Consider the following 14,501-nt stretch of genomic DNA (forward strand, 5'->3'; position numbering starts at 1 on the left):
ACAAATATACATAATACAGTTTAATACAGTCTAATACAGTTTTATTAAATAAAATAAATATAGTGCATTTTATTGTAAATATAATAAATTAAAGTGTTTTGTCAAAAATATGACAAAAAGTGACTTAAGTTACTGAATGGCAGCTCTGATATTGCTCAGGAAAATTGCGAAGAAACAAATATGAACACTTATCTTCGCTGATTAAGTAGGTAATTCGCGAAAAGTGTAGAATACAAACATAGCAAGAGTCATCTAGTCTATTCTGCTTGATTATTAAGCTCTTTGGCCCATCACTGCAATCATGCTGGATTATGACATAATAAAAGATCATAGAAATATATTTACTTTGTGTATATCAAAGTTACTTTTTTCATCTGTCGTTGCTAACAAGAATTTACGTATATTGAAGAATATGAGCATATAATAATAATTATAATTTAATACACAATGATTCAATAATTTCAATAACAGGCCGAGAATCGTAAAGTCCATATCAGATCAGATATTGAAGATTGAGGATCGTAAACTGGAGATTAAAATTTTACCGAAAGACATAATTTTAATCTTAGTCTGCTTTGTTCCAATTGGTTGATTTCTAATCTCCATTTTGCGATTTTTAATCTTCAATGTGTGATCTGATACCGATTTAAGAAAAACTTTCTGGCGTGAGAAATTAATTTAATTCACAAACAGAGTCAAAAGGTGGGAATTCCAAATATGATGTTTTGAAATATCAGGTTATATCACTCATCGTATGTATAATAGTACTTACATACTTTTTCAAGTGCAGCACGACATACGAATGATCTCTTTATTTCTATACACATTAATATGCTTCGCAAATTAAGTAGACAAACGTGATTGAGTTAGGTATTAAATAGTATGCAAGTTCCTCTGAATTTAGTGCAGATTTGTCTTCTATAGTTTTACTTCCTTATCGAACATCTCGTAAACATTCGACATATATGATTCGCTGTTAGATGTGATTAAAAGATGACAAGTTATTCAATGAACAACATAATGGCTCGTGTATAGGTGTTTCCCAGACTGCCTGAAATCACGAAAGCCAGATTGTCTCCTAGCATAGAAGAAAACAGACCCCGACTAGGCTGGATCTTGATTAATATTAGGATGTCGAAACGTCATAAGTCTGGAAATCTGCAAAGCAATTGTTAATGATTAGTACAAAAAAAGTGCCATTTATAGTGTGAATGCTGCAAAATGATATAAATGCAAAATGATAAAAATACTTGCACGGACGAGTATATGTATAATGTTAAATTGCATCATACACAATTACATTTTTTAATTTATAAGACATAAAGAAATTTTTTTTAAATATAAATAATTAACTCTTTAAGTGTTGCAGGTAATCGTAAAAATCTGCAAAAGTGGCGAGCAAGCATAATGACTCCATTGTTGGACCATTTTTATTAGAATTGTCAAAAGTTAATTAGAATAATAGGAATAATTCTATATTTGTTCTATTAGTACCAATGACATAATTAAATTAAGCAAAGGTCATGTAATTTGTTAATGAGAAAAAGTTTGTTAAAATAACAGCAAATTCGATAACGCTCTTTTTATTTTTATCTTGAAGTTTATCCTCGAGCACATGACGCGGTATGAAGAACCATCATCATAGTTAGGTACGCACCGTAATTTCTGAAACGTATTATTGTGGCTTCAGACTTAAGATAATATACGCAAAAAAACAAAAATTTTCGATATATAATTTATTCGTGTTTTGTTCTCAAAAGGTCATAAATAAAAAAGATCGCTGTATATTTTATAGATTTTTTAATACAAACTTTGTCTACATCAAACAAATAAAATTATGTCAAGATATTTATAAAAATAATGTATTCTAAAATAATGAATTTTACAAAAATAGTAAATTGAAATTGTATCAATTTTCTGGGCAATCTATAAAATAATACAGTATCTCTAATCTATTTTATCGAAAGCGAATTTTACCTCATTGGGTCTTCGAAGTAGTCTGATGGCACTTGAAACAATTCTGGATCTATGTCATTTCGGAAGGCAAACTCTTGAAAAGTTATTTTAGCAGTGACTGTAGGCAGAATTGGTATGTCGATCTTAACTGGAAATCCAGGGGGCAACTTCATAAGTACGAATTGGCGTAGTTTGCTTAAATGCTTAAACGGCGTGATCACTTCCAAAACATTGAGTAGCATATCGACGGTAAGGGGAAAATCTGGACTCATTGCCACAGTAGCTTTGAAAGATTTACTACTTTCCTTATAAACAAGATTTCTTCCTAGAAGCGGACACTGACCAGATGGCGCAACGACGTATTCATCCCACGTTATATTCGATTTCGGTGGCGGATTCAACGATGCTCTTCTCACAGGAGGCTAAGTAAATAAACATTTATTTTTGTATTCAAATCCTTTGAATATATATACATGCATACATCTTAAAATATAATATATTTTCTGCTTATCTTTCGTATATAATATTTATCAGAAAAGTAAACTTTATGACATATAATAAAAATTTAGCTCCTGTTTTACTGATTTTAAACATGGACGATAGCTTGCAAAAGAATTAATTTATTTTGAATATTGTAAGAAAATATTTACGTAATTTCTTGCTTCATAATTTACTATGGTTGCAAGAAACAAAAGTCCCAAAATAATAATACATGTTATGTTACAACAAAAATATTACCTCGCCATTTTTAAATCCTTGAGAGCTGCCTTTAGTAAGGGATTCCATAATGGCTTTATTTTTTTGAAGATCTTCCTCGCTTAAATGCTCACGACGTTTTCTACTTTCTAATACCATACCATTGATTTGATAAAAATCAGCGTGGAAAGCACCTACCATTTCCTAGTTTTAAATATTTACAATTATTTTATCTATATTTTATTATGTCATTTTGAAGTCAATTTTATTATTATAAAATATATCCAATTTGATCACTCTCCCTAAATTATTAAAACTTCTGATGAATTCAAAGAAAACATCATTGGTGTGGAACTATGATACTATATATTAGACAGTTTATTATTAATTAATATCAATACAGTAGAAACGTGCTCACCCTTTTGTCCTCCCTAAAAATCCACCCTGTCTGTGCTCTAGAAAATGTGATACTTTTGGTAGACATTTGCGCCACCATAATATCACTAGACATAAGAATATCAACTTCATCCTCTATTTCAAGCTCTGTTTCCTAAATACAAAAAAAAGATTCTTTCAATATAAGATATCAATATAATATTAATGTAACAACTTTAATGTATGTATGTACAAGATTAATAATATAATAAATAAAAAAAATCTAATAACTGTCTAGATTTCTCTTTGTCATTGTAGAACTCAACATAAAATAATAGTCTCAAATTAGCCATATTTATTACGTACGTATATGTTAAGATATTTATCAAAGTGCTGGAGTTTTTCTTATATAATATATAATATTCATATAAATATGAAATTTATAGATATATATATATAAAATACGTTTTCTGCATATTATACATGTGAAAGCATAAACATAAAGAAAATAAATTTAAGGTACTATTAACCTCATATCTCACTCTTTGGAAAAGTTTGGCTTTATTGTCGAGGACAGTCAATGAATGGCTAGGCTTTTGGTCACCATTAAAGATGAAAGATATGTCACCCCTCTCCCACCTCATATCATTAAAGTCTACAAGAGTCGTATCCATCCTAATTGAAGCTCCACTTTTGTGGATTTTACATATATCTGACGGCAACACCCTCGAGACTAGCGGTACTGAAAGAACAAACAAATTTATCATTGGCTGACAGACAGAAAATATAAAGAATTATGTAGAACATATAAGATAAAGTAAGTCATTTGACTGAATCATTACTAGCAAAATTTTTAATAAACTTGATAAGATATATCTTCTTTTCAAAGAATTTTTGTAAAGAGTATATCGACAGTTATATACAAATTCTTTTTAGTTTGCATATATATTAATTTTTTCATAGGCATTTGTAGAGTACAATTTTTAATAAAAGGAAAACGTTTTTTAAATAGTGACTGTAAGCTATTCATAGTTTTGGGGTTTAACCAGCATTCAATTCAACAATCGCATAGTTTCATCGAAACTCACCCCAACTTTGAAAATCCCATTTTAATTCCATATAAAAATCACCCATTTGATGCAACGCAGCAACTAAATTCGGCCTTCTTTCTTCCATTTGTTCTCTTGCTTGTTGCTTCAATTTACGTACTAAAGATGATACTACGAGAAACATTTTTAAATGTCATAAATTAATCTTACGCATCATAATTATAGAATCATATATAAAATATATTATTCCTATTAGATCATTTACATGTTTACGTTCACTTATAAAACTTATAGCTTATAAAAACTGAAATTAATGCTTTATACTAGGAATTTTTTTCCAAAGTATCTGAGTAATCTACCAGCTAATTCGTTAGAAGCGAAATACTCTGTATAAATATGTTACAATACACTACACAAAGTGTAACTTAAGTAAGAGAAATTAAAACTTAAATTTTAACCGCTTTTTTTATAACTGATATATTTCTTATCAAAATAGGTAATTTCTAAATCTATATTTATTATGTTATTTCATACGAACTGGTTATTCTATCTCCGTAACTAATTGATTCAGCCAATGGACTCCAACCAGCTAGATTCTTCACCTTTACAGGTGCCCCATGTGCAAGCAATAATTGAACACATGCTGTAACATGATGAAACAAACTATGTATCAAACCTATTTTAACTTAAAAATTAATTTTAATATTTTACAGCATCAATTTTAACATTTGAATTTTACGAGTATAATTCGTTATCAGTTCATACTATGATATATCATATCTTTAACATCTGACAGATGTGTGTGTGGAATAAAATTATATTTTTTAAATACATTAAACATTTTAATGTGATGAAATAAGACAAAAAATGTCCATACCTTTTCTTCCTAACATCACAGCTAAATGCAAAGGTGTATTTCCTGTAACACACATGAAAAAGAGTTAAGTTAAGATGTATATATTTCTGCAGAACAATTTTGTGCAAAATTTCAAAACAAACAATTTTCATTGCGAATAGTTTTTTGTATCTGCATCCGTTTTCGAGAAATCCAGCAAAATCTTTCTTTGGGGGTAGTTTTATCCTCTTAAAAAAATAAAGCATAGGTGGAGGAATCAGATTTTTAGTGTAATCGTCGTTCTGGCTAATTCTAGTCAAAATCTCACTGTTGTATAAGAAGTTTCAATTTTCTTTTCGTGTCCATTGTGGACAATTTTAAAAATTTAGCTATTTTGACTCTCCATATCTCTAAAACTATCTCTACACTCAACTTAAAATTTTTATGAGACTAATGTGTTATTATATAACATTGTTCGAGATTAACGTCTCATCATATAGCATCATTTAAGATAAATATCTCATCATGTAGCATACATACAATTTGATTTGAAATTCCAGGGCATGTAAAATGAACGAAATTTGCACTCTCCCAAGCGTAACAACAAGTCATAACATCAAAATGATGTCAATGACTCCAAAATGATTATTAAAAATAATTTTTCAATCATTTACAATTTATTTTAATGTCAGTTTGACGTTACGATGATTTGTTGTTCTGCTTGGGTTTTTGACAGATTTGACTGACCGAGAAATAATCAATCCCCTTCCAGTATTAAATTCTTGTAAGGGAGGCAAACCTTGTTTATCCTTTTCAGCAATATCATGTGTGCCAATCAAGATCTTCAGCGTCTTTACGTCCCCTTGAAATATACATCTGTGAAGCGGATACTCCTCGCTCTCCTGCGCCATGATCATCGGCATCCGAGATCCCTATCATGCGCGTTACAACAGCAGAACTGAACACAAACTTTGACGTTTCGTATTACAACATGTGTCACGCGTGACATCGACGCGGATCATCACTGACGTTACTGACGTAGACTGGACGTTAATAGGCATCACAATGCACGTACGTCTCGCCCTCCGGCGAGCTTGTGACTTGACATGTTGACACTTTTGTTGATATACTTTTACGTAATTGTCATATTTCTTTCCCCTTCTCCTCTTATCTGTAATACCTTTATCGACGCTTCCTTGTGTTAAGCAACAATACTTCCGTAAGTTCAAACCTCGGCGCCTCCGTGGGAATCGCATTCAACATCGTGACCGTGCTTGCTCCGATTACGTCTATCCTCAATTCTTTTTAAATTTATGGCTCCACGTTCCCGTTAGTTCCGGAGCACTTGTACGGCCGAACGCAAAAATGCGCGTGTGTACGTAGTGTATATTTTGAGGCCTAATCGCTCTTCCCCAGGCAGGATATCAACTTGGCAGCGTACTCGACGGAGTCACTGCGACGGACGGCCGAATGACAGGTCGCAATTTTTAACCCTCGTCAGCCTCGTTACATCTGCTCGCACTGCTGACACGCTCCGTCTCGAGGAACATCCTCGGAAAATCGTGCGATTGTGCAACCGAGTAAACGCCAACGCACGTTGAAGGAAAAGCGATCGTCCGAGAAAGCTATTCGGCTCATAATATGGCGTTCACTCACCGAACACTTCGGGACATGCTCTACGATTGCAACGCGTCCGATGACATTCGGCGCAAGAGTAATTATTATATTTTGTGAACGTACACGAAAATATTTTTACGCTCGCAGACAAGCACGTAATGCGGCCACACCGGCATTTGCATTTGTGGGACCTACGGTGACAAAAATCACCGTTCGATATCGCCGCCTACACTCATTTTAAAATAGGCGACAAGCAACCACGTTCATGAGGATGAACCTACAATTAGCCAATACATCGGATACTTTGAGAATCTTTTTTTAGAATCCTTGACATAATTTTTCAGAGTTTTTATAATAAGTTTCAAAATTTTTCAAAATTTCTGTATAATCGTATACCTTTTTAGAAAATTTCGCAGATTTTTTTATATAAAATGGAACACTTTTCAAAAGTGATGAAAAAATCATAGAATTCCTTATATATGTGCGAATTCTGAAATATTCTAAGATTTCTCATTCTATAATTTCCTTTAACTAACTTGAAAAATTTAAAGACGTTTAGGATATTTCTTCTGAAACTTTTATAAATTTAAAATATGACAAATTCTTAAAAATATCTCGAGATCATTAAGCCCTTGTACACTAGCGTCATCTGCATCCATTTTCAAACGACAAACTACGTAGTCACATCGTTTTGAGCTTAGCCGATATATCAGTAAGTCATACAGTCTAAAAAATTGAATGTAAATTATCGAAATGTTATTAAACATAATTAAATATTAAATATAATTAAAAACACAAAAATATTATAAGTAAATAAAATAATAATGACATAAGATCTAATTCAAATTTTGTTTTGTTGTGCGATTTTGCTTTGCATATTGTTAGATATATTTCGAAAGGAATGAAACTAGTATGACATCAATAAATAAAAAATGTGTTTTACCTTCGATTTTAATAAATAAAATAGATAAAATTAATTAATCATTGGCAAATGTTGGTGATTCATTTTTTGTCTTATTTTCCTTACCAAAGATGGAAACTGCTGGAATTGAAAATTAAAAATTTTGTCTTATACGCAACTATGCAATATATACAGGTTGTCTCTAAATTCCCGCATAGATTTTTAAAGTTGAAACGTTGATCTATCAAGTGGTGTAATTGCCAATTTTTTTATAATATATTTTGTAAATAGAATATATAATGGGTTATTAAAAAAATCTTTTTTCCAACTTGTAAAAGGACTTTTTTCCCAACCCAATACATTACATAGATACAATTTTATATCATATTAACAATTTTTTTTGCGATAGAATAATTTATATTTATTTCCTAATCCTGTATCTTCCCATGCAAATAAATTTTTTATATAAATACATATAACTTCCAACATTGTATATAAATAAATTTTAATTTCTTAAAATCATAAAATTTATTTTTTTTTTCATTATGAATTATATTCTTCCCGCTTACTTAACCATATTTCTATAGATACGTATCCGTATCCTTACTTATTTCCTAAGTGTCTCTACTCGATTTTTATCTATATATCTCTGTACTCATCCATATTTTTACTCTCATTCCATATACCTACTCGAATTTTATCTAGTTACTTCAACCTACTTATATCTTTTTTATCCAATATATTTATAATTTCGATCGTGACCAATCGAAATTAGAAACGCGTATTTAAATTTAAATCGGGACCATTTGAAAATTTTATTGGGAGTTTAATCTTTAGAGAATCGGACTGGCCACTATAGAATAGTGGCCAGTAACAGAAGTCCGTATAACTTGAATCACCGCAGCCCATCAAATATTCAACTATTATTTGATTAATATAACTAAGAATGTGTTTTGAAGATTTTCATACAATACAGACTTTGCCATAAATTTCAATATTTTTCACTTGATAAGTGGAAAATGATAATTAGCAAAAAATAATATAAATAAAAAATAAATAAAAAAATATATAATGTAAAAAAAATGAAAAAAAGGGACATATAATTTTCTACGTCCAAGTCGTTAATCCTGGATTACGCTAAAGGAAAGTTTCATATGTACGTAAATGTCTATGTTATTCAATTCGGATGGCTGTAAGACAGGGACGATCTATATTTGGAACTGTCGGAAAAGTAGCCAGGGAAACAAGGAACCGTCGTTAATGGACGTGATTACGGATGCCGATATATGTCCAGGATGGCTCAGGATAGCTTAGGGGAGTCGACGACAACGTCGTCGACGAAGGTGTTGAACTTCAGTTTCAATACAGCGGTTACAGTATAAATATCACTTTATTGAGTATCACTGCCGAGATCACAGAAAAGAATTTATCTAGACTTATCTAGGTAAATAACACTATTTCTACAAAATTTCGATAATCTGACTTCAGAAACGTGTTCTGCGACATCAAAAACACTTAGGAATACTAAAAACAAAAAATGAAAATTTTCCACATTGGCCATCCCGTTGCGGACTGGCCATTATAGTGGTCAGCGGAAAACTCGTCGACTCTTCATGACATAAACATTCAATATATACATGAATTTTACATTTAAAACATTCAAAATTTCAAGGCAAAAATGCCGGCTCTCTAAAGATTAATTTACGCAGAATTTTGGGATTTAATTATTGGGAGTTTAATTTACACGGATTTGTGATTTAATTTAGGACGTTTGAAATTCCGATTACGTACAATTGCGATCATATTTAGTAAATAAGCAATAATTTAGAAAATATAAGAACTCACAATTCAATTTGCGAGCAAATTTGTCCTCCCGAAGATAATTACCCTCCCATATATAATATTTAGCTCATATTTATAATACTTTGGAAACTTTAATTGGTGTTACACACCAATCTACCTTAGATCCTCTTCTTTCTTCTGGCTAGATTGAACTCACCTTTTGTTGTTCCTGGCCAATATTCTGACTTCATATGTCAAAAATAACAAGGAGAATTACTCATTTTTGCTGTCGATTAACATCGCCTGTAATAAGCATAAGATTTTACGTTTTTATATGATGCGCGAAACACGAACGCGTCGCGAAGAGGCCATCATATTAACGAAGCTGGTTAAATATTAATAACAATTGAAGAGCAGAATTTCAAAATGCATTTTGTCCAAAATTTCATTTTTTTTTTTTTGTTAGAGATGGCATAATGTTCAGTGTTGAAAGACTCATATTACACTGTGAAAATTGATTTGTCTTTGGCTTGCAAAGTATCATTTCCGAAGTATTTTGTGACGCTGAAAACGATGCTGTCCTCAGAATTTACCTATCACGTTACGTTCTGAGAAAATTGGGATAATATAGGCGAAAATTGACGATTTTGGCCACTTTTATAATGATATTGTGGTTAAGGAAATTTTATTTTGCCAATTTTGTGTACACTATCTTAAAGTGTTATCTTTTACCTTCAAAATGAGATTTTTTTATTTCTGTACGTTTTTTTACGATCAAATTACGTAAGATACTGAAGTTTTTTCTGAAGTTCATTCGAAGAAGTTTACTCGGGCTACGTTCCATTTAAAAAACTTTAAAAATTAAAAATTAAAATGATAATAAAAATAAAACACGAATAAAAAATAAAAAACAATAAAAATAATAAAAAAATTAAATAAAAACATATACAAAGAAGGCATGTAACAAAGATCGTCTCCATGTGGTGTACTCCGGAAACACATGTGGCCGAATGATCTTCTAGCGATTGTCATACTAATCTCGGAATGTCAAGTTTAAGAAACACAAATAAAAATATAACACTTGCTAATTATACATGATTAAGAGATACGATAGTGTCTCGTGCCAAGTGAACGTGCAGCGCGACAGCGCAAAGCAGCGTATGCCTAACTTCAAATCCAAGTGATCATAAAAAATTATCCAAAAAAAATTTAAAGGTAAAAGATAGCACTTCAAGATAGTGTAGACAAAATTGGCAAAATAAAATTTCCTTAACTGCAATACCATTCTAAATTAAAATCGTCGATTTTTGCCTATATTACCCCATTTTGCTCGAAAATGTGATATGATAGAATTTTTCTGACAAAGAGAGGATTCAAATTCAACGGATAAAAATCTTCGAAAAATGACACTCTACATGTCAAAGACAAAAAAAGTCAAATTTTGTTCCTGAAGTATAAGCTACTCTAAGATGTTCAAAAAGCATTTGTTCATCGTTAATATACTATACACGCAAAAAAATATTTTGCTGATGGAGCTAGATTTCTAGGTGTTAAAACCAAAAACTATCGCTATTTTTTGTATCTGCTAAAATATTGTCTGCCACATATAGAATTTATAGCAGCATCATTCTAGCAATCCCTTCTAGAAAATTTAGATCTCATTGCCAAATATGAATTATTATATTGCAATATGAGTTTTGATAGTGTAGCTAGAACTATATAAGAAATATAGCTGCTGATTATAACTGTAGCATCAAGATAATATGGCAACATAATTTAGGTGTTACAACTAACTTTATTAGCTGTAGCTATACATATAGCCTAATACGCTGAAGCGTATTGCTCGAGATTCCACGTTCTTACTAAATTTTCAGTTCATGACGACAATTATGTTATTTGGCATTGTTTGAAATGTTGCACAACATACAACAAAACTATTTCGCACTTTTTCGCACATAAACACTTTTTTAGCTACTGAATCGGATGCACACGTATTGCTTTCAATATGGCTTTTGCACTGTGCACTGTGCACATAAAATATGGCAACGAACGCCGTTATGCCGCGCGACAGGATATAGCACGTTCGCCGCGCCTGCACAAAAAATTATAAACTTATGCCCAGCACAAAAGATTATAAATTTATGCTCGACACAATAAGTGATATTTTCACGAATGCGCTCACAAGAGTTGCCGTTCGCAAATCCCGTCATGCATTGCGCTGGTGTGCCAGAATCACATGACGCCATGACAGTTTTTAAAAAAGCTAAACGAATAGGTGCATTACACAAACTATATTAGGTGTAAATATCATATATATTCATTTGTCTCCCGTTGCTAGTCTTTTATATGTATTATAGTCGAACTTTATAACAAGTATGATTAGTCTTAACATGAATAGATGCGACAGACAAATTTTCTTTCTACATTTCATAAACTGTTCAAATATAAATTCTATCTCTGACATCTATACCGATTAGATGCAAAACATATGCAATATCGCAATGCTTGCTAATCGTTTATCTATTTTAGCTAATTTTTCGTACCTAGATAATTTTCGCTACAACTGCAAGATCATTTTTTTGAGTGTGTCAAGATCTTGGATTAGTAGTTTACACTATGTGCTTGCAGTTTCTGTGACGGGTGAGTTCTTTGCACATCCATTTTCCCATAAAAAATACTTATTTAATTTCGTTACTAAAGGCACTGACATTGTGAGTTCCATCCAGCCTTGTAACTGGCATGGGAAAATGTATTTTCTCTCTCTCGACGGAGAAATTAGCTTGGCTTCCTTGGAGACTATAAAAATAAATCCACATCATCCGATCATTTAACGTATGCTTAGACAACGCTAAGTATGTAATTCATTGCGTTACCACTGAAGAAGTTTAGAAGACTAACCGAAAAGTACGATTTATTATCGATTAACTATTATCGTTTGTTCATCTGCCTTTTCAATAAATTTAACTTGTATATTGAGAGATATTTTTGAACGACTAGCGCATCTTGAACAGCACCTATTCCCTCGAGCCCTTTTAATTTCTTTCTTGAATTAATTTTGTTTTATAACCCTCTATGAAAAAAAGAAAAAAATTGATAGCATAGGAATATTTGTATAATAATCATCGCTTTCTCATGCGTAATAATAGTATCATCTTTATGTAACAAAATGCTTTTTGATGATTTTCTAAAAAATGACAATTAAAGTAAAACTTACAACTATCTATATAATATGGAAGTTGCCTTACCCGGAAACCCAGACACGCAGATAGTATAAGTTCGTATATTTTTGTAATGCGATGTCATCCTGAGCTTTGCTGTATCGCACGCAACTTATATAGAACGGAACGAAGGAAGGCGAAAACTCTAGGCACGTCAGGTGGCAGAGAAAGATGTCAGTCGGAGAGAAAGACATCCTGACAGAGCCGGTGGCGGAGCTTGCCAGGACCTTCCGAGCCAGCTCGAATAATCCAGGGGCTGCAGGCGACATTGGAGTCCATCTTAAATTTATATTACGCGCTTTAAAGCCTAAAGATTTGCAGCCTGCGAGACCTATATGATTTGCGGGGCCGAGTGACTGATTAGACGCGTGACATGGCCCCAAATAGAAGAGAACCGAACGACCAGCGTGAATCCGCGAAAAAATCCCGGCAGTGCCGGCACTCGTGCCACTCGTACTGTTACTGAACTAAACTTTGTAAGAGGACGTACAATCCCCCGCACGCACAAGGGTTATCAAGGACTTACAACTAGAGGCGAACTAGGAGAGCGGACGGAGAAAGCTGCCGATCTCTTGCCGAGATTATTAGAGAACCGAAGAGTTCTTTGATGAGACCAGCGTTGCCTAATTGTGAAGCCACCGACCGCGAGTTTCCGGGTGTCGGGCGGATCGCGTGTTAAAATTAATTCGGTTCACTTAGCGCTTCAAACGCTATAGAGCATTTGTAGCACTAACATGACTAGTCCATTTGACGCTTCGGAACGCTCCCAGCAACTCTGATTACGTCATCAATACATTACGTTTTTGTTCCTGCTTCGCTCCAACTACCTCATCTCGGGAGGTGGGTTGGCTGGAGCGTTCACGTAGCAATTGTAGCATTTGGAACAGTAATGGACCAATCGGAGCGTAGAGTTTGGAGCGTAGCGTTCAGAGCATTTGGAAGAAGCAAGTGGACCGCAGCCTATGAGCGGCCGATATTACGATTGCCATGTAGGCTAGTAATTCGCGAGCCACATGCCATTCGCCCGAACACTCATTGGGGAAGAAGATACTGATTGCCGACTGGCGCTCACCCTTGCCACAGTCGCGAGTCATTATTATATATTTTTTCTTTCATTCTTAGTCTTTGTATTTGCGAGCCAAAGCCTTCGGTAATTGCGACGAAAAATTAATGGTAAAGTCCTTGCTTCGTTTTATGTCGCGTTAGTGTGAGAGTTCCACAGCTACCGGCGCGGCATACAGTCGGAGTCTCAAAATTATCTGTAATAAATAATAATCGACGCCGTGAAATATACTGATTATCTATTTTCTTGTTAATTTCTGTGCTATTTTTTTGTGCAACCTATCTCTCTCGCCTTCCGACAACTTTTTTGCGACCCACTCCTGTTGCCGTCGCGAATTGTGATTTCGCATGAAAATCGTAGAATAAGTAAAATTAACGAAAGAGTGGCACGCTCTCTAGTGTCTAGCACCCAACTTATATTTGTGTAAAAGCTTTGATATTTTATCGAGAAATCGGTCTGACAATCGAGTCATTTCCCGTAAGGGAAATCATATATTTGAAAATTATCATAGAAAACGCGACGAAGTTGGGCCGTCACTCGTGAGTACGGTCACAATACTTATGTATAATTTCATATATAATTATAAGAAACAATTCTTTTATATTTCTCCAAACTTGATTTTTTTTAAAACAAACAATGCGAAAATTATTCTTTTACTGATTTTTGTTGTTTTTTCATCATTATTATCAAAGATACCAAAAAGTTGCGTGTTATCGTCGTGTCTTTATTCATTACTAATGCCCAGCTAACAACTTCTGTCAAGCTAGCAGGACCAAATGAGCAGAATCGAAAAAGATCTTTTGAACTATTTAATGCTCATTTTGTGCTAATTTGTGCTACAAAAAACAATTTTGTACCATATGCCATTTAAAAGAAATGCGCTGCTTAACATCAAGCTAGCAGGACCACAAGAAAAAAAAAGAAGAAAAGAAAAATAAAATTAGATTTCAATAGTACTGATTTTGTGCTAATTTGTGCTATCAGAAAAAGTTATTGTATTGATCTATTC

At 33.0% G+C, this 14,501-nt stretch overlaps 1 protein-coding gene across 3 annotated transcripts; it reads right to left on the reverse strand.

The window, feature by feature from the left end:
* Positions 1–474: 474 nt before the first annotated feature.
* LOC108725774 (ankyrin repeat domain-containing protein 13C) lies at positions 475–6,807 on the reverse strand. 3 transcript variants are annotated; one of them, XM_018452994.1, is made up of 10 exons: positions 5,711–6,807; positions 4,954–4,995; positions 4,615–4,719; positions 4,116–4,247; positions 3,558–3,769; positions 3,071–3,202; positions 2,695–2,856; positions 1,978–2,378; positions 1,658–1,665; positions 475–1,158 (listed from the first exon to the last, which is right to left on the reverse strand). In XM_018452994.1, exons 1-10 carry the CDS (start codon positions 5,832–5,834, stop codon positions 1,127–1,129), a joined length of 1,350 nt encoding a protein of 449 aa, XP_018308496.1. In that variant the 5' UTR covers positions 5,835–6,807; the 3' UTR covers positions 475–1,126. The 3 variants fall into 3 exon arrangements, with proteins under 3 accessions (XP_018308496.1, XP_018308497.1, XP_018308495.1); XM_018452995.1 differs by lacking the exon at positions 1,658–1,665 and having other exon boundaries at positions 5,711–6,806; XM_018452993.1 differs by lacking the exon at positions 475–1,158 and having other exon boundaries at positions 1,602–1,665.
* Between the last annotated feature and the right edge of the window lie 7,694 nt (positions 6,808–14,501).

Source organism: Mycetomoellerius zeteki, unplaced genomic scaffold (genome assembly GCF_001594055.1).
Source record: "Mycetomoellerius zeteki isolate Tzet28-1 unplaced genomic scaffold, Tzet1.0 scaffold36, whole genome shotgun sequence".
In the NCBI taxonomy this organism is placed as follows: domain Eukaryota; kingdom Metazoa; phylum Arthropoda; class Insecta; order Hymenoptera; family Formicidae; genus Mycetomoellerius; species Mycetomoellerius zeteki.

What these genes read in the sequence shown, in the direction of transcription:
- LOC108725774 (XM_018452993.1), bottom strand. Translation starts at nt 5,834, where the DNA reads ATGCCGATGATCATGGCGCAGGAGAGCGAGGAGTATCCGCTTCACAGA. An exon ending in TTTTTAGGGAGGACAAAAGG is followed by an intron (nt 2,857 to 3,070) that starts GTGAGCACGTTT and finishes ATTTAAAACTAG; the next exon opens with GAAATGGTAGGTGCTTTCCA. An exon ending in AAGGATTTAAAAATGGCGAG is followed by an intron (nt 2,379 to 2,694) that starts GTAATATTTTTG and finishes TTATTTACTTAG; the next exon opens with CCTCCTGTGAGAAGAGCATC.